At 49.3% G+C, this 19,297-nt stretch overlaps 2 protein-coding genes and 1 long non-coding RNA gene across 52 annotated transcripts in view; 1 reads left to right on the top strand and 2 right to left on the bottom strand.

Moving 5' to 3' along the window:
- HABP2 (hyaluronan binding protein 2) overlaps positions 1-10,713 on the top strand; it is a 37,140-nt gene extending 26,427 nt beyond the window's left edge. The window contains exons 5-13 of the mRNA XM_059054846.2: positions 248-364; positions 1,119-1,238; positions 1,735-1,906; positions 3,097-3,194; positions 4,607-4,862; positions 5,269-5,411; positions 6,128-6,262; positions 7,635-7,780; positions 10,010-10,713. Of these exons, the coding sequence (XP_058910829.1) occupies positions 248-364; positions 1,119-1,238; positions 1,735-1,906; positions 3,097-3,194; positions 4,607-4,862; positions 5,269-5,411; positions 6,128-6,262; positions 7,635-7,780; positions 10,010-10,174 (1,352 nt within the window). The 3' untranslated portion in view covers positions 10,175-10,713. The remainder of the gene's footprint in view (positions 1-247; positions 365-1,118; positions 1,239-1,734; positions 1,907-3,096; positions 3,195-4,606; positions 4,863-5,268; positions 5,412-6,127; positions 6,263-7,634; positions 7,781-10,009) is intronic.
- LOC136793503 (uncharacterized) lies at positions 4,403-10,074 on the bottom strand. Its single transcript, XR_010838826.1, has 2 exons — positions 8,801-10,074; positions 4,403-5,529 (listed from the first exon to the last, which is right to left on the bottom strand). It is a non-coding gene; the product is annotated as an uncharacterized lncRNA (long non-coding RNA).
- Positions 10,611-19,297, bottom strand: part of NRAP (nebulin related anchoring protein) — a 70,800-nt gene continuing 62,113 nt past the window's right edge. For all 50 annotated transcript variants that reach the window (XM_067024613.1, XM_059054817.2, XM_067024618.1 and 47 more), the window contains 5 exons: positions 18,768-18,866; positions 17,378-17,482; positions 13,925-14,032; positions 11,411-11,542; positions 10,611-10,864 (listed from right to left, as the gene is read on the bottom strand). In XM_067024613.1, coding sequence (XP_066880714.1) covers positions 10,760-10,864; positions 11,411-11,542; positions 13,925-14,032; positions 17,378-17,482; positions 18,768-18,866 — 549 coding nt within the window. In that variant the 3' untranslated portion in view covers positions 10,611-10,759. The remainder of the gene's footprint in view (positions 10,865-11,410; positions 11,543-13,924; positions 14,033-17,377; positions 17,483-18,767; positions 18,867-19,297) is intronic.

Raw genomic sequence — 19,297 nt, 5'->3', positions numbered from 1 at the left:
CTCATAAGGAACTGGGAAGCAATCATCCATGACCCAAGGATAAGAGAGAAACCTTGTCTAGGAGGGGAGCATGATGTTTCAGAACCATGGACAGGGGGCACGCGCTCTATCAGTCACCAACACCACCTCTCCCCACGCCCCCGCACTCCCCTCCCAAACACTGTACTGTACAGGTACCTCTCAAAGTAAAACGTGCCCCAAATAATGTCCTGTACTTTGTCCCTACTTCTCTATTGATCTCCTACAGTGCAAAACAAATGCAAGAACAAGCCATGTGGCCGAGGAGACTGTCTCATTACTCAGAGATCTCCTTACTACCGCTGTGCCTGTAAGCACCCTTACAGGGGTGCAGACTGCTCCAGAGGTAAGTGCTGGAGGCCTCTTCCATGCTAAGCTCTCTCTACCGTGGCTTGTGCCTGGGATGTCAACATCCTCCTGTGTGGAAGTCCAGATACATCCAATGTTTTGGTGGCATCCAAGATGACCCTTTTAACTAGGACTTTTTAAGATTCATTATCCCTGGAAAGTCCAGTGAGAACTGACTTGTCTGTGTCTCTTCCCAACAACAAAAAAATCGTCTTGAAACTCATTTCATCTAGGAAGTAAGCCCCGGTCTTTTCCTAGAATGGGCCATGTATATTTATTCACTGCTATGAGTCAGGCATTGTCCCGGGAGATTTACCTTCTGTCTCACATTGTCCCCAAAACACTACAAGAAACAGTTTTACAGATGAAGAAATTGAAGTTCAGAGAGGTTAGCTAACTTGCTTATGGTCACACAGCTGTCAAGAGGCAGAGCTAAGTTTCGACCTAGCTCAGACTGGCCCCCAAATTCCTGCTTAGTCTATGCATCTTGTTTTTCCTTACTGAGCGACCCATCTACTTAAATAATCTTTTTTGCTGGCCTCCATCATATTGCTTCACCCATGTTCGCTTATGTTCTTAAGGTTTGTGTGTATGTTTTCTTGCATGTCAGTGGGTCTCTCTTTCCCCTTTGGTGACCCATTTTTGTGAAAGGATGGACACCAGAAAAGTGCCACCAATATCTCCTCATCAGCTCAGATGTAGCTGCAACTCCTTCTAAAGAGCCTTCCTGGACCCACTTCCTGTGTTCACAGTGGTTCCTGCATGCAGGCCAAATCCCTGCCAAAATGGCGGCACCTGCTCCCGGCATAGGCGGAGATCCAAGTTCACCTGTACCTGTCCTGACCAGTTCAAGGGGAAACTCTGTGAAATAGGTATGGGTCTATACCACCACTTCATCAGAAACTCAGGGACACGTGTGAGGCCTCTGGAATCCTTTATCTGTTTGCATTTTGTTGCCAGAACAGGGTTCAAGTCAATTCCCAAGCTCTGCTATTGCCTCAGCCTTCCAACCTAAGGGTGTAGGGTATGTCTGGCTCCATGTAGAGGAAGTAATAAACTGGGATATAGTGCAGGCAAGTCAAACACTCCTGGGTATCCTTGGGCCTCAACCTACCTACCACTGGTTCTTGTTTGAGCCAAAATTAAAGAACTCAGCTCTCACCCCCACCCCCATGACATTCCATGTTTTTAAGCTGGGTTGAATGTGGAGCATTCAAGCCACCTTATTTCTGGGAACTCGTAGTGAAACCTCAGGGTGATCAATATTCAGGCCCAATCCTCTCACCACCTGATAAACCTGCCGAGTCCTTTCCAGGCATGGCACACCAGTTGGTCTCAGTTCTCACTTTCCCAACTGCTCTCTCCAAGGTTCTGATGACTGCTATGTTGGTGATGGCTACTCTTACCGAGGGAAAGTGAGTAAGACAGTCAACCAGCACTCATGCCTTTACTGGAACTCCCACCTCCTCTTGAAGGAGAATTACAACATGTTTATGGAGGATGCTGAGGACCATGGGATTGGAGAGCACAACTTCTGCAGGTGAAGCTTACCACCCTCCCTATGCTCCATCTTGGCCACTTGTCAACGTGAGGATGTGTTTGTCCCTTCCCCCTGCTCCTAGTTTTCCTGGGCCAGCTTCGAAATTTTGGAACGGCACACTGAAACTCATCAGCTTTCTTTCTAGGAAGATTTTCCAACTCAGGATAGGTTAGGTTATGCTGCTGTAATGAACAACCCCCAAATCCCAGTGGCTTGAATACATCAATGTCTATTTCTCATTAATGCTACATGCGTCATGTAGGTTGGGTGTGGAGGGAGGGGGTATTCTTAGCTTCACTGAGCTACTCAAATACACAGGAAGGGCAAGGAGAGACTGGAACACACAGCATGAGATTTTTACTACCTCAGCCGAGAAGTGACACATCACCTTAGCACACATATTTCATTGGCCAGAAATAGTCCTATAGTCCCACATAACTTCAAGGGATAAATGGAACTTCAAAGGAGAAAATGGAGTGTCTGGTTAGCATTATGGGCTCTGACACAAGGATGTGCAGGTTTTCCCAAATAAGAATAACGCCATTTCTATCCCTGGTGATGACTAGTTACCTTCTTGCCTGTCTTCCAGACCATTCTGTTGGCTTCCTCCCACAGCTCATTGTCTAACCAAGGCCAAGGACGTGCATGGTCTGCATATAGAAACAGAGATTTTTTTGTATGGCTTTAAACTGGTTCCATTAAGCCAGAGGATTTCCCTAGCACAAGACACAAGTTTCCTTCTACTTTCACTTACCTTGAGCTGTTCCCTCCATGGGACTGTCTTCAGGGTGACCCCCAGCAGCCTCTTTCAGAGAATTCCCATGCACAGAATTTGAAGGTTTGGGCAGATGAGCCCTACTCTCACCATGTTTCTGTAGTTATTTCACTTTCCTGACAAAGAAGGATCTCATTTATTTTCCTACAAACAATGTAATATGTCCCGTGGATCTGGCAAAAAGCTCGTGAACTACTTCCTGGTTATTGAGATTCTCCTCTGGAAGTTAAGATTTGGCCCCAAAACTATAACCACCCTTATATGTCAAGGTCTGCTAACCTGTTGGAGGAATGGAATGGAATGTGGTCCCAGGGGGATGCAAGAGCTCGGTGCTCTCTTACTCAGAGGACTTTTCATGAGGTCCAGCGGGTTTACCAAGCCTTGACTCCGGCTTAGTTTGTCTTTTTTCTGTTAGGAACCCAGATGGAGACAAAAAGCCCTGGTGTTTCTTTAAAGTAAACAAGGCAAAGGTGAAATGGGAGTACTGTGATGTCCCCGCCTGCTCAGCCCTAGGTAAGTCTGTGTCCGTCTGGAGGCCCGGGTAGTGGGGAGGTTGCAGAGCCATAGACAGATGTTCCTGGAACTCCCTCTCTGTCCTACCCCTGTCCTCGCACAACACCTGCTTTACCATTTGCCATCCCAGTGGCAACCCAACTGCCCAGTCCTCTGCTCCCCTCTCGGGAGGTCGAGCGGACCTGGATACCTTTGCAAACTCAGGCTTCCTGACTCCCAGTCAGTGCACTCAGCCAATATTGATCGATTGCTTGCTGGATGCCAGGCGCTATGCCAGGCCTTCAGTGCACTGTGGTGATCAAACAGTGGCTGGGTCTCCACAGCCTCTCAGGATACAGCATGGACTGAATTCCAGCCTCACAGTCTTCCTGCCACGCTGCCTCAGCCCACCTCTCTACCCACGTCTGAAGCAATGCACCCTCCCTCTGCTCAATGGAATTACTTCCCTGGACAGTTTCATTTCTGTGCCTTTGCTCTTATGGTCACCTCTGTCTGTAATACGCTGTCCCATACCCGCTCTTGTTCATATCCAACCATTCTTTGAGAGTCAACCCAAGTGACCACTCCTCCAGGAAGTCCTCCAAGATTTACCAAGTGAAATATTATCTCTCCCTTCTTACGAACCGCATGGAATAGACTGGGCACCATCCATGCAACACTTGTTGCTCTCTCCTTTGCATGACAGTTACGTGTGCAAATGTCTTCTCTCCCCCTCTTTACTTCATCTGAATATCTTCCCCTAGGCACCAAAAAAGCCTCCAAAATATATGTGTGCATTAACAAAGAGTTAAATACATACCCAGAGATGGAATTTTATATTTATACACACACTTTTTTTGAAGTATATTTGCTGTAGGATATTATGTAAGTTATAGGTGTACACTACAGTGATTCACAATTTTTAAAGGTTGTACTACATTTATAGCTATAAAATATTGGCTATATTCCCCCATTGTACAATATATCCTTGTAGCTTATTTTATACCCAATAGTTCATACCTCTTAATCCCTACCCATCTTGCCCCTCCCTCCTTCTGTCTCCCCACTGCTAACCACTAATTTGTCCTCTATATCTGTGAGTCTGCTTCTTTTTTTTTGTCATATTCACTAATTTGTTGTATTTTTTAGATTCCTCGTATAAGTGATAAAAATTGTTTATGTGTCTGTATACATGTCAAAATAAGAAGGAAAAAGCGACATCGTCATCATTAATTCTATAGACTCGCTTTGTATTAATCAATGTATTCAACAAATGCTCACTGCACACGTGCTTATCCTATATGCACCAGTATAGTCTCTTAGCTCTGGACAGTAGTTAAGCTTCTGGATGCAGAGCCATGCCTCTGACCAGGTCCTTCTGAGGATCTGGAGGGAGGGTGAGAAGCGTGATTTATTTTTCTTGTGTTTCACAGATGTTGCCAACCAAGAGGGAAGCCTCACAGAGCCCCCAGCCAAACTTCCCGAGTTTGACTCATGCGGGAGGACTGAGATAGCAGAGAGGAAGGTCAAGAGGATCTACGGTGGCTTTAAGAGCACAGCTGGCAAGCACCCATGGCAGGCGTCGCTGCAGACCTCGTTGCGACTGACCGTCTCCATGCCCCAGGGCCATTTCTGTGGGGGGGCACTGATCCACCCCTGCTGGGTGCTGACTGCCGCCCACTGCACCGAGTAGGTGCCTGCTGGGAGCAGAGGTTAGGGTGGCCGCAATCTCCAGGGGTGTTCTTCTCTTCCCATCTGAGCAGCATCTCGGCAACTCTGGCAGGACCTGGGGGTCGGATCTTGCTCCAAGGGCAAAAGGATGTTTCCTTACAACCAGATAGAAGAGAGCGCCCGTGTGTAGAACGCTCACGCTGAGCATTACGTGTGTTATGACATGCAAGCCTCCGAACTAGCTACTTAAAGACAAGCAGGAGAGTTCTTTAGCAAGACCATGATTACAGATGAGGATGCTGAGGCCCGAGAAGGTCAGGTCATCTGTCAGAGGTCACACAGCTCACCAGGAGCAGAGCCAGGGTGTGGCTCCAGTCTCTCAAATCCCAGGGCTAGTTCCTGATCATCTTACTTTCCCTTGTAGCTTAAAAGCCAAATATCTAACAGTGGTGCTAGGGGACCAGGACCTGAAGAAGACAGAATTCCACGAGCAGAACTTTGGGGTGGAGAAGATATTCAAGTACAGCCACTATGAAGAAAGAGACGACATTCCCTACAACGACATTGGCAAGTCTCTTCTATCGTGGCTCTCCCGTGGGTCTTGTCCTGGGTGGATTTCTCTACTGATGGAAAAGTGAGGTTTGGTTCTAGAAGGTGCTCTTGTCTTCTTGGTCCCTCATAGACCCTGTAAGGTAGAGCATTTATTCCAGAGGTTTTTAGTTCTTAAAGGTCTGTGTTAGTGCTGCAGATAAATGTGCACAAGTTCTTAAACGGAGGGGAAGAGATGCTAGGAACATTGCGTTGTGGAGAGAGCTCAGCCTTGAATTAACAGCTGGCTCACCTCTCTAAGCTTCAATTCCCTCTTCTGTAAAACGGAGACACTGATGTACAAGTCTCCACTTCCTATGTGCTAAGTGACGTGATATTCATGTATCCCCATGCACATCTGGCACCTGGCAGGCAATGATGTACTTAATCTGCCTGCTTTTTAGTTCTGTCCCCCATTTCTCCATTCACAGACCTCTCACTCTTTCTGCTTCCTCAATATCTCTTTTTCCCCCCTTAAAGCCTGTTTTTTAAAAAAAGGATTAGAAGTAATTTAAAACTCAGCCTGAAGTGTTGTTACTCATCCGAATTGAAAGTTAAAAGAATGAAATGACCAAGGGAGAGTTCTTTTAGGTATTGGGATGGGGGCTTTGCTAGGTCCACCTTCCATTCAAGTTGAAGCTGATGTGTCTTTGACAGAGAGGATATCACTGCCCATTTCCCCTTTCTCTACCTAGCTTTGCTCAAGCTAAAGCCAGTGGATGGCCACTGTGCCCTGGAATCCAAGTATGTGAAAACTGTATGTTTGCCTCACGGTTCCTTTCCCTCTGGGACTGAGTGTCACATCTCCGGCTGGGGTGTTACAGAAACAGGTGAGTCTGGCCATGCATTCTCCTGAGGCCCAGGTGAGTTACGTCCACCAGGCAACGAAGGGTTACACTCAGCTGCCATCCTGAACTAGATATCAGTGTTATATTCAAAACGTAAAAACAAAAGAAAGAGATTGCCCCATCTCTCAAGCTCTAGTTAAATCTCATCACCTTCAAGGAGTCTTCTCTGATCTCCATATCTGTCCTTGGCCCCAACGCTTAGATCTTTGACTTTCCCCAAGAATTGCTCCTGTATCCATAGAGAACTTTTTCCTTTCCTAGGTACATTGGAAAGAGGATAAATTAGAAAGAAGATGGATTTTGGAGTCAGACAGACTCGTATTAGGGTCTTGGCTTTGTCACTTGGACAGCTGAGTTTCAGTTTCCAATAACATCCTAGGTTTGGAATCATGATAACAGGAGATGATAGAATTCTCCAGAGATATTCATTAAGTCAGCCCCTGGAAGGCAGGGGTCAGGTTTCATTCACTTTTGACTCTACTACAGTGCTTTGGTCAAGGCTGTCTACATAGTTGCATTCTATACATTTTTGTTAAATCAAGCTATTGATTTATCTCTAGCATTTAGTCTGATCTTAAAAAGTAACCAAAGGACTACTTTCCTTGCAGTACTGACAAGATTACATCCTCTCATATAGGAGATGCAGAAGTGTATATCAAGTCTCTCTCAAATACTCAAAATAGATTCCTCTTCCCCCCAAATCTTGTTCTTAATAATGGAAAGCAAGAATCACTTTAAATAGGCCCATATTCATGAAGAAAGTGAAATGTAATATACAAATTTGTCAGAGGCTTCTGGGAAAGAAGATTTCTGATAGCTACTTAGATTTAGGATTAACCAGGAAACCTTTTTGTAGCTATAACTTCATTGGAGTCCATCCAACCCTTTCAGCATCGTTGTGCTGACGAGGGCAGACTGGGCGGAACAGAGGTTCTTTAGGCAAAGGAAACGTCTGCTCTGGGAAGCGGGTACTCTAGGCGATCAACCAGGGCACTTCACGCGTCACGAAGGCTCTACCACATGCAGCCCTCTGCTAGGCAGGGGAAATCAAAAACAGGTTTAAGACACCATCTCCGCTTGCCCAACCTCACCGTCTAGCTGGGGAGACAGAGGAGGGCATATATGATTCTGCTCCATGCAATGAGCACAGCATTGAAGGTCTGTAGAACCATCGCGAAGGCTGAAAGCAAAGAGCCCCCGGCCCTGAAAGATGAGGCTACTGTGCCCCATCTCCTGGAAAAACCCTTCCTGCCGAGCTCAGGTCTGGTGGCCCTCTTCTGCTGGCTGCTGGCTTCTGGTGGGGCAGGTTCCAGCCTGGTCTCTACAGCGGCAACCTCTTTTCTCTGGCCCTTAGGAGAAGGGTCCCACCAGCTCCTGGATGCCAAAGTCAAGCTGATCAGCAACACTGTGTGCAACTCCCGCCAACTGTATGACCACATGATCGATGAAAGTATGATTTGTGCAGGAAACCTCCAGAAGCCTGGGCAAGACTCCTGCCAGGTCAGAGACTCCAAATGGTACTTGAAGAAGGAGGGGCTGACAGGACCTTACAGCGAGCACAGAGGGCCCTTAGAACCCTGGGCTGGGAGGTGGGTTCAGAGACCCACCTGCCATTAAGCTAAGGGGGGACATGTCTGTCCTCTGGCAAATCCGAATCCACATCAAACCAGGATGACTCAGCATAATAGCCATAGCAGTCACTTTGCCCACATTGTCCAACTTAATTCTCACAACCATCTGGTGAAGGGGATGTCATTATCACCGTTGTACAGATGCTTAGAGAAATCATCTTGGCCTATAGCACCTGGGTGGCAAGTGGCAGAGCAGGAATTTGCTTCACTGTGTTTCAGTGGCCTCAGCACTGGGCCGCTTGTCTGCAAATCCCAATAAGCAGGGAACAGTCCCAAAGACCAGTGGTTGGAAGGAGAAAGATGAGACACCAGAGAATTCACAATAATATTGACTAACCGTTAGGATTTAAATGTGTGTGTGTGTGTGTGTGTGTGTGTGTGTGTGTGTGTGAAGGGGGAGGGCGATTTAACCCTAATAAACGAATTGGCTGAGTGGCTTCTCTGTGGCCAGAGCCAATTTAGAACCTGCCTGACACCTGCCCCCATATAGGACTTTGGGGGACCAGCATAGGCACATTCAAATCTGAGCTCCTCCCTACAAAGCGACCCAACAGTGATCTCCCAGCCTTGAGCTCCTTTTGGGATGGAAAAATCACGGTCACTCTCCCCAGGGTCTGTGGCTCTACTGTGACCCTCTGCCCCTTCCCAAGGAGCCACAGATATCCACCTACTCAAAGGGGGTGTGTGGGCAGATGGGACTGATTTTCCCTAAGTCCCTAGAAGACGAATAAGAAAACAGATTGTTCAATTCCCTAGATATTTCAAGGGCTTCCCTTGTAGGCTTTAAAAGCAGATGGTCATGGGTTTGAAACCTGCTTCTATCGTTTACTTTGTGACCTTTAACAATCACTGAATGGCTTAGTCAGCCCGGGCCTCTATAACAAATTACCTTAGACTTGGTGTCTGGCTTAAACAACAGACATTTATTTCTCACAGTCCTGGAGGCTGGAAGTCTGAAATCAGGTGCCGGCATGGGCGGGTTCTGGTGAGGACCCTCTTCCAGGTTGCAGACTGCCGACTTCTCACTGCGTCCTCACATGGTGGAGAGAGAAAGCTAGTTCTCCAGGGTCTCCTCTATAAGGGCACCGATACCATTCATAAAGCCTCCACCCTCATGACCTAATCACTTCCCCAAAGCCTCACCTCCTAATAACATCCCAGTGAGGATTAGGCTTCAGCATATGAATTTGGGGGCAGGGAGGGGGACATAAACATTCAACCCACTGCACCGAAATAATTCTCCAACCTCAGGTGTCTAATCTATAAAACGGAAATAGTGTATCCATAAAATCAGCAGATTGTGGCTAAGATTGAAAGAGACAATTCATTAAAAATCCTACCAGTCGTGGTGTGTAAGCAGCAGTGTGTGTGTGTGTGTGTGTGTGTGTGTGTGTGTGTGAGAGAGAGAGAGAGAGAGAGAGAGAGAGAGAGAGAGAGAGGATCCCCTCCACCTTAACTGGGGGTTTAATATGAACCAGGCACTGTTCTATGTGCTTTACAAACATTAGTCCTCACAAGACCCTCAGGGTGGGCCAGGGGTTCTGTTGCTATCCACGGTTTACAGCGTGAGAAACCGAGGCCCCGTTGGCCAGCAGGCGGTAAGCCTGGTTTGGAGCCCAGCAGATCTAACTCCATGGACCCTGTTAAACATCAAGGCCATGCTGCCTCTAAGCCCCATCCTCCTTGCCACGTGTGTGCCCTTGTGGGCCCCGGAAGGGCTCTATCCAAACAGGGCACCTCCCAGCCTCCGCCAGATCCCTGCCGGAACGAGAAGTTGAGGGTCCCTTGTAATACCCGTATCACTAAGAGTCGTGGCGGGTCAGGAAGTAGGGCTGGGCCCGGCACTGGGCTCCGGCCCCGTGGCTTCTCTGACTCAGGAAGCCCTCACTGACTCAAGACGTAGGTTGGTATTTGTTTCTCTCCCTTCAGAGCACTGCGTCACATGAGGTATTGGAGGAGCCCTGTTGCTACTTTCCCCAGGGCCGGCCAGCAGTTTCACCCCCACCCTACCCCCGGCATCCCCTCACGGAGGGTGGGGCTGTCTCTGAATGTATTCCTATTCACAAGGCTGACCCCTGCGTCTTCCTCCCGTACGTAGGGTGACTCTGGAGGCCCTCTGACCTGTGAGAAGGACGGTACCTACTACGTCTATGGGATCGTGAGCTGGGGCCTGGAGTGTGGGAAGAAGCCAGGAGTCTACACCCAAGTGACCAAATTCCTGACTTGGATCAAAGCCACCATGGAAAGGGAGGATAGCTTTTGAGGTGTCTTTCAAAGCTCACAGCCCATCCTCCTTAACACCCAGCCATGGCGAGGCCTCACGGGCAGCCGTGGACAGCCCCTGAAGCCTCCGAGCGTCCAGGCTCTAAAGCAGAGACCACTGCTGCCCAGCCTGGGGTGCCCTGGACCAGCATGGCCGCCACTTCCTCAGGCTCCCTCCTGGGAACCCCAGAAATGAGAGAATCACCCTGAAGTATATGATGTTTGCTTCCCTTCCAACAATTGTAGTTTCTAGAAAATCAGTGTTCATCGACTGCCTTCACCTCGGACGTTTGCCAATGTGAGATTTCAGACGGCTTAGCGTCAGTGGGGGTCACCTTCACATCTTTATTCCTCATCCCAGACACTCAAGGCACGCCACAGGGCCACCCACTTCTAGGTATCCGCCGGAGGACCCAAATACAACATTCTCCACCCACTTTCAGAGAGTTGTTGTTTTAATAAAGGAGGATCGGAGCATGGGCTGGGGTGCTGTTTTCCACAGCTGGCCCCAACTGAAGCCATGTCTCTGGCGTGCAAATTTCCTGTCCAGCGTCTCTCCCAAGCATCCCAGGTGGACGCCACCCACTCACAACGGCAGGGCCTTCCTCCTTTTGACGTGAAGAATCTCGGTGGCATCTGGGTTCACGTCCCCCCTCTGATCATCTCCGGTCTCTACAGCCTCCTGCCCCCCCTGCAGAAATCAAACACACCTCCCTGAGTTAAGAGGAACCTCCTGCCCTGCTCCCATGGGACAAGCTGTCTAAAATGCTCGCCTTCCCCTTCCTTTTCCTCTCCTCCATCCTCCCCAGGAAGAAGGATCCTCAAGGCAAGAAAGAGGAAGAAGTAAAGGCAATCTCTCATTTAGACGTGGCATCTTCCTTCCGGACAAAGTAGGGTTCAAAACCCAGACTGTTATAGCCAGCAAGTCCCTGACCCCTTCCACGAATGTAACGAGCAAGCTGTCAGCACAGCCTGGGCTGCTGCGGCTGCGACTGATGTAGCCCCGGCATGTTCGTCTCCAAAGAACTAATGGCTGTGACTTCAGAGAAAACCGTGCAGGAAGTTTAACCCAGGTGTCATCCTCCTGGTCACCTCAGACCCACGAAATTAGGCACCTTGCGTGAGCTGCATTTCACGTGTCTTTAGAGCCAGCTGACCTTTGGCCAAAAATAATGTTTGAAAAGAAACAATGAGTTTGCCTCTCCCCTGTGGCCTTGCCAGCCAGCCCGCTACTCACGTAAGCTCCCCGGAGACCCAGGCCCCTGGCGCTGGCCAGCTCTGCAGCCCGCCGAGCCATTTCCACTTTGTAGGAGCCAGGAGGTGTCCAGCCGATACCTCTGGTCTGGTTCAAGTCTGATTTGTACTTAACCTTGGGGGGAAGGAGGGAGGCAAGAGGAATAGGTCAGCAGGGTTTGGGGGGAGACTTAAAAAGCCCGCCCTGGAGAATATGCTATCAGTGAAGCCAGGTCAAGGGAGCCAATTCAGCTTAAGCAGGAGCTCCCTGGCATTGAGGACCCTATGTGCTGGGAGCCGGGCCAGCATAATGCTGTCCTCTGCATCTTTCCATTCAAGCGATGGGGCTGTAATGGGGGTGGAGCGTCAGAGACCTGGTTCAAGGCCAAGCTCCCACCTTGACTTGCTCTGCGGCCTTACGGAAGTCATGTCCCTTTTTGGGGGCTTCAGTTGCCTCCCAGAGAAAGGTCACGGTCCAGGCGACTACTAAGGTCCCTTGGAAAGAGTATGACACAGCAATCAAGAGCTTGTGCTCTCACATCAAACCAAATGGGGCTCAGATCCCAGGCCTGCCACTTATTTGCCATGTGATCTTGGGTTTGTTACTTCACCTCTCTAAGCGTCAGGTTCCCCACCTGTAAACTGGGGCAGTGATGGGCTTGTTGTGAGATCTAAGTGGCACGGCGCTCAGGAAGCATTCGGCACAGAGCCTGGCCCACAGAAAGGACTCAGTACATTGCAATTCTTGTCATTTCTCCTGGCACTATTGGGTTAGGTCTCCTGGGTTCTATCTCAGCCCAGGTCCTCCCTGAAGGTGACATGGGACGTGGGATTCTGGCCATCTCTTATGAAGAGGCCCCAGAGGCCGGGCCTCGGCCAGGGAGCGAGGGCAGCCCACATCGCTCTGCAGCTGGTGGGCCTTCTGGGCATGCTTCAGGCCCAGCTGCTCCGGGTCGCAGGTGGGCTAGGGCAGGGGCTGCCTGTAGCACACACTGCTGGCCAGCTGCTGGCTCCTCTTGGCTTGGAGGAAGCCAGGCTGGTCTGAGCGGCTGTGGACCTGGGACCGACTCTTAGCAAAGCCCTTTCTGTACTCATTGTCACTCTGGAGTTTGCTGACACTGAGGAAATGCTTCATCCTCGGGTCGTCGTGGATGCTGCAGTACCCAGTCTGCAGGAAGGCCTCTCTGTACCAGAACTGCAAGTCAGAGAGGCAGAGGGGGGTCATGGGCGCCCACCTCCCTTCTAGGACCAGTCCTCAGGATCTCAGCAGGAAGTTCAACAGTGGGTTAAGGGCACAGCTTTGGATTCAAGTAGACCTGGGATCTGGATCTCCCTCTGTTGCCTACTAGCTGTGTGGCCTTGGCTTACTCAGTTACTGAGTCTCTCTGGTCTCTTGGTTTCCCCACCTGATAAGATGGGAGAATGAACCTCCACCCCATGGGACATTGAGAGGATTCAGTAGGGGCTGAGCTTCATGTCTGCCACAGGCTCATGCCCAACGAGTGTTGGCTGCTGGCATTACTGCTGCTGTAATAGTTAATAATCCAACAGCAAGAAAAATGTGTCCATTCTCTCAGTAGCCACTCATCCTTTGATTCTTTCCAGCTTTCCAGTCCAGTGCTCCTCAAACCATCTACAGTGAAGGACAGGATTCATTTTGTTCTGCTTTTGAAAATTTCCAATCTGTCAAAGTCCAATATGTGGTCCTCCTGCCTGTGATTAGTATGTAGTGGTAGCAGGTACATTTGATAACACATAAAAACTGGCCTCTACTCTGCTCAGCCAGAGGAGTCCACCAGTCACAGGCTTGGAGGTCATAATGTCTAATTGCTAAGAATGTTTCTGAATGCTTGCTCTTGATTTCTGTACTTATCTCACTTTGGACCACTGACAAGCCACTCGTGAATGATGACGTATCTAGCTAATGATATCTTCCTATTCAGTAACAGAAGCTGCCGTGTTTTGTCATGTTCTGTGCACGACACTATGAACCATTTTGGTTTCATCTCTACATCGATCCTAGGAGACCAGTATTAGATGTCTATTTCATAGATGGAGATATTTGAGTTCAGAGAATTTAAGCAACTTGCCCAAGACCACAGAGCCAATTCCTAAGTGACTGAGCCAGGATTTGAACTCAAGTCAATCTAGCGGGGAAACCCAATCCCTTTCTATCCCGTCACAGTGCACTTCAGCTAAAAGAAAAAAAAATAGTCCCTCAAGTGAAGGTCAACAAATCAATCATATGTTAATTGACTTCTAGGTACTGTCCACATGCGTCAACTTTTAAGAGGACCCCTAATACAACGCTCCCCAATTCCAAATTTCTGGCTCAGATGCTAAAAAATAAGGCCAACTTTTTTCTTTCATTTGAAATATTTGTTCAGTTTTGGTTCCCGGTGGTTTGCCTTTCAACAGATCTGGGAAAACCAGAGCAAAACCTATCAGTGAGAGAGAGAGAGAGAGAGAGAGAGAGAGAGAGAGAGAGAGAGAGGAGAAAGAGAACGTGAGGTCTTACGTCACTGGCGATCTCCCTGGATGCCCGAGCGGTCTGGAACGGGATGGCGTCCAGCCTGAAGTCATAGCCAGCATCCCGGGTCTGTTCCCAAGAGTTTCTGTAGACTTTCTAGTTGGGGAAACAGAAATGAGTGAGCGGGGAGTGAGTAGCTCCATGTCTGGAATGTTGCTGGGTCTCAGTGGAAGTGGTTCCTAAACATGTACCTTCTGTCTTGCTGGTGCCCAGAATGGCAGAGCCTGTGGTCCCACATCGATCCTGAGGGCCTCCCCAGCTCTGGCCACAAAGGGCTTCGGCTCTCAGCCCCCAGCCTGAGCACCAGGCCCTGCTCTTGTGGGTCTTGGGGTCTGTGGGTCTGGCTCATTTGCTACATCCCACTGGTACCAGATGCCCCTGACCCCCGTCTTTCTGGTCTTTGCTTTTACTTTCAGCGTTTCAGGTTTGCAGCTTCTAGATGCCAGAACTCAAAGTTCAAGAACCCTGTTTCTTCCCACATGCCGAAGGTTCTCTTCCTTGGGTCCTGGCACCCACATGTTCGCTGGCTCCGCCGACTTCCTGGGGGGCCCTGGGCTCCCTCTGATGTCATGTCACAGCATCGCTATGAAGCATGCTGCATCCCACATGCACCCCTGGTGCCTGCACTGAGGGGAGAGCCTTCCCCTGAATTAAATTGATTGTCAGGAACCTGCCCGAGTTCCTGACCCCCGTATTTCACATCTTCCTCTTTCATTTTTTTCCCTTTTCAAGTTGTTCTCACACACCCTCAGGGAGTCTGTAATCACATCCTCTCAGTCCTCAGGTAGACCCACATCACCGATGGAGGCATCAAAATCTCCCGTGCCTTCATGTAGCTAATATTTTTTTTTTTTTCAAGATAAGGGAATGGCTCCATGAAAGGAGTCATCTGGAGATCCCAGCGGAAGGCTGTTCTTTATTCCGCCACAGAGAAGGGAGACAGCGGGCGAGGCACATCACCAACAGATGACAAAGTGACAGCCCCAGACCGTGTCGGTCTCTCACTCATTCCCAGAGCCACGGCAGGCGAGGGGGCCCTTAAGAACCTTACTTTTGTCACTTGGAAATAGAGGTCAAGGCTGAGGCTCTGCTCTACAGGGGATTCGGGGGGATTAAGCACAGGAAAAGTGGCAGAAGAAAGCAAAGTGCCCTCACGCCACCCCACAACAGGGCCTGGAACTAGAGGGGCCACGGAAAGCTTGAGCCAAGCGCGGTGGAGCGCGTCGTTCTTCGGTCCTGCTGTACCTCGTCACCCCTTCCCCTTCATCGCCGCCTCCAGCTCCAGCGTCACAAACCAGGAGCCAGACGCCTGTTCTGTTCAAGCAGCTACGAGTACAGAACCAATCATCGCTGGGGTAATCACCTTACTGACAGATCCCAATCAGGGCCCAAAGGATTCGATGTCCTGGGTCGCCACTGAGTTTAGCGGGCAGGACCGAGGGGTATGAGGAAGGGGAGGGGCATTCAGACCATGACAGACCAACCAGCCCCTCCAGCGTTACGCTTCCTGTTCTGAGGGTCCCGCCAATATGAGACTAGCAGATAGAGTCAAAAGTCCTATCGTTCCCCGGAGAGGGGTCTGTTGCGGTGCCTTCCCAATCAGAGCCTCCATACCAGATCTGGGCTAGGAAATGACACCGATCTCTCCACAGCATCAAACTCCGAGGTCACCCCACTCTGGTGTTCAATGCATCCCAGGCTCTGTAACTGAGGGTCACCTCCAGGGCACGGCCCAAATTGGGGTTCTCCCCGAGGTGCTGGATCCCCGTCTCCTGGCCACTTCTCCCTGTATATGCTATTTGGTTGTGATCACTTCCTCCCCGAGTTTTTTTTCTTCTGTTGAGGTTCTCGCCTTGCCACTGGGAGCCTTTAGATTTCGCAGCCTCTTTGATTTGGAACCCCGGGTGCTCTTCTTCTTTATCACAGTGGGCACAGCTTTGCCCTCATCCTCACACATTAGAGTCATTTGATTCTTTAGTTATTTCGGCTGCCTTACACATCTCAATGGCTTTCTTTGCCCAGGAAGGTCACCTTCCCTCCACATCATCCTCACAGAGCACTTGATCCAATTGTGCGTATCCTACACGCCCCCGAAGAAGTGCTCTTTCAAAAGAGGTCCACGAGTTCTCCATACCTGCGTGCCCTGGCGGCTAATTTCAGCTCCGGAACTCTGCACACTGGTATCCCTCGTGGGAGGAAAGATGCTTCTGCCACCAGCCTGGGGTGGCTGTCCTCCTTAAGCTGGGCCCCAAATGGACTGGCGGTTTTATCCCAGTTTCCAGGGCAATGGGCCTCCGATAGTTCCTCTAATGGAGGCCTTGCCTTCCCACATCCTTGCAGCATTAATGAGATGGATGTTTTGTCCAAGCTCCGCTGAGGGGGAGGTCCCCCTTCTCCAGATGGAGGTCAGCCCACCAGAGCTGCTGTTCTAAAATTATCCCTCGCACAGCCCTCAAAAGCATCAAATGGTCATAATAACTCATATTTACAAAGCACCATCACATTCACTGTGTGGGATCCCACAGGGCTTTACAAACGCAACAAACTAATACACACGCTAACTAGAAGGCGCCTCTCGCCAACCCCTGCGAGGCAGCCATCTCTAGGGTGAACCGCAGCAGCTGTTGATCTTCACGGAGCCCCAGGACACAATGGCCGGGCCAGGGCGGGAAGAATGGCCAGACTCTGGGAGGCCCCGCGCTGCCCCAGGCCGACACACTCAGCCTGTGTTATTCTGATCTGACAGCATCTTTTGATTCTGCCGCCTCGATACCTGTTATCCCAGGATCACAGCTTTGCTGGAAGAGCGGCCGCCTATTCTATTACAACCAGGGGCCTCCAACCCCTGCCAACAAGCCTGGGTTTAGGAAACAGCATCTTGGCGATGCATGCAAAGGGCACACATCCAAGGGAAACAGACGGGTTGGGGTCTGCAGCCTCACACACAAAGGAGCGGATTGTGTTTGGACCAGATGGACTACAATTGCAGCATCTTTCTAAACTGCAGAAAGCACAGAAAGCGTCACTTTGTCTCCAAACTTAACACTGCTCTGAATGGCTAAGGAGAGGTGTCCAGAGAACAAACAGAGCAGGTGTCTACACCCGCGGGGCCAGGGCACCACTCCTCTGGCCGTAACCCAGCACCTGACCGAGGTCTTTGGAGCCATGCCCAGCATTAGGATTTGAGAGCTAGAAGGACCACAGGCATTGGCGAGCGCGGCTCCAGCCCCATTTTACAGCTGGGAAACTGAGGCCCAGCGAGGAAAGTGGCTCAAAGTCACAAATGTCGTTTGTCCCACTCTCAATCCACGGTTCTTTCCACTCCCAGGCCCCCTTCCTAGGACCTCCTTTTTTTTTTTTTTTAAACAAATAAAATCCCGTTTGGGCACAGATCATTTTACAGAAACAGGCACACACCACACGAACCGCTGGTTCACTTACATCGCTCAGATGCAGCGCGTTGAGGCGGGCTCTGGTGAAATCGGGGTGGTCGGGGACCAGGGTGTATCTGTGCCGGGATTCGGCATCCCCTGACCTGTACAGGCGCTGCGGGGACGAAGGCTCACAGTCAATGGGAAACCGCACTTGCTGCAGCCAAGGTGAAGAAGGGGTCGATTCCCGTTCCTGCCCCTCCCACTCGAGTGACCCCATACCCTCACCCCAGGACACAGAAGCCCGTGGAGAGCATCCCTCCAGAAGCCACCCAGGAAGGGAGGGGCCCATGTGGCCAGGGTCAGGCAGTGGCGGGGTTGGTTTTAACTCAACCCTGCTTAAAATATTCATCAAGATTTGCTCCAAAAGGGTCACAAATCATCACCCTGGCTGGCTGTGCCCGTGTGTTTCACAAACAGTAAAAGTGGGTGGATATTTCAGAGAATCTTTGCAACTGGGCATTGCTCAAGCTTTTTACTAGTGACAAGATGCCTCCATACCTTTGCTACTTAACACTAATAGTAATAATAAAAAGACACAACAGCTAAAAAGTCTTAAGTGCCTTAATATCTGTTCAGAAAGGTGAAGTTTTCACAGTCCACCCTGTGCCCCAAGAAGACACAATTTTAAAACTCAAGCTTTATTTTCGTTGCTATTTTTAGGGCAGCAATCTAAGAATTGCAAACAATTTTAGGAAGTGGTTGAGTCTCATCCACTTTTAGAGAGGAAATATAATATTTAACATTCCAACCCTTTCCCAAATTCAATTTGGGTTTTGCAAATGTGAACTGGGCAGTAGGACATTTGGACTCTGTGAGCACGGGGCCGCTTTGTCAGTGTGCAAAATCCAATCCCTGGACAATTTCAGAGAAAAAAATACATATGTAACTTCCTATTCTTCGAAATTAATACAGTAGAGAGGAAATGGGGCTAAATCGTATAGAGAGTAAAAGCAGAAAGAAGCTTTTGATATAGCCATTTGTTTCATTTTTTCTAATTGGCTTATGTTAAGCTTTTAATTCCATTATCATTTATCAACAATTAAGATGTATCTGACCTAGTGTTTGGTAAGGGATCATTAATAACACTTAGTATTATTATTGTTATGATTATGAGTCAAACCAGGGACATTTATTGAGGACTTACTAAGTTCTGATACCTGCTAAAAGCTTCACGTACTTTTATTTATTTAATCCTCATTTAATTCACTCAATCTTATGAAATGCTTGCTATCATTACCCTCCTTTCAAATAAGGGAACTGGAGTTAGAAGACATTAGAAAACTGACCGAAGATCACCCAGGGAAGGGACAAAAGGTTTGCCCTCACATCTTAAGCACTGACCACTGCACAGCACTACCCACTCCTGGGCCTGGGATGAGTGAAGAGAAAACACCCACCTCATTGCAATGCATGTAGCTGTTCTTGGCGTGAACTAGGTCTGGAGAGTCAACCACCGTGGTGAACTTGATAGTGTCTGGTTTTTTACGGTATTTGGTCTATAAGAGAAGGACCAAGATTCTCATGAAACAATCAAACACCATGCACTTTACTGAGTGCAGCTTCACCCCATCTACTCAGTACCAAATGTGCCAGTGACATGATTGGAAAACAAGTCTCTCTTCTTCTTGGTGGGCACCTCACCAGCATATGGAAGAGACCCAAGCTGCCTCTGTGATAAGGAACATATTCCAGGTATTTACATTCTTGAAAAGAGAGGCTGCAAAACGCCATAGCTCATCACAATAAAGGAATTCAGTAGAGGGAAGGCTCCAGCAACAAGGTGGCCCTGCTCAGACCCTATAAAAGTAGCTTCTGTTATTAAGGAACTGAAGAAAGCAGTGGCACCCTCAACAAGCTCCCAGGGCAAGAATCTCTAGGTCATCAATATGGTGGGGAGTTCAGTGAATGTAACCATCTCTGTGCAACT

This window comes from Kogia breviceps, chromosome 2, assembly GCF_026419965.1.
Source record: "Kogia breviceps isolate mKogBre1 chromosome 2, mKogBre1 haplotype 1, whole genome shotgun sequence".
Lineage (NCBI taxonomy): Eukaryota > Metazoa > Chordata > Mammalia > Artiodactyla > Physeteridae > Kogia > Kogia breviceps.
This window is presented reverse-complemented; position numbering and strand designations above follow the sequence as displayed.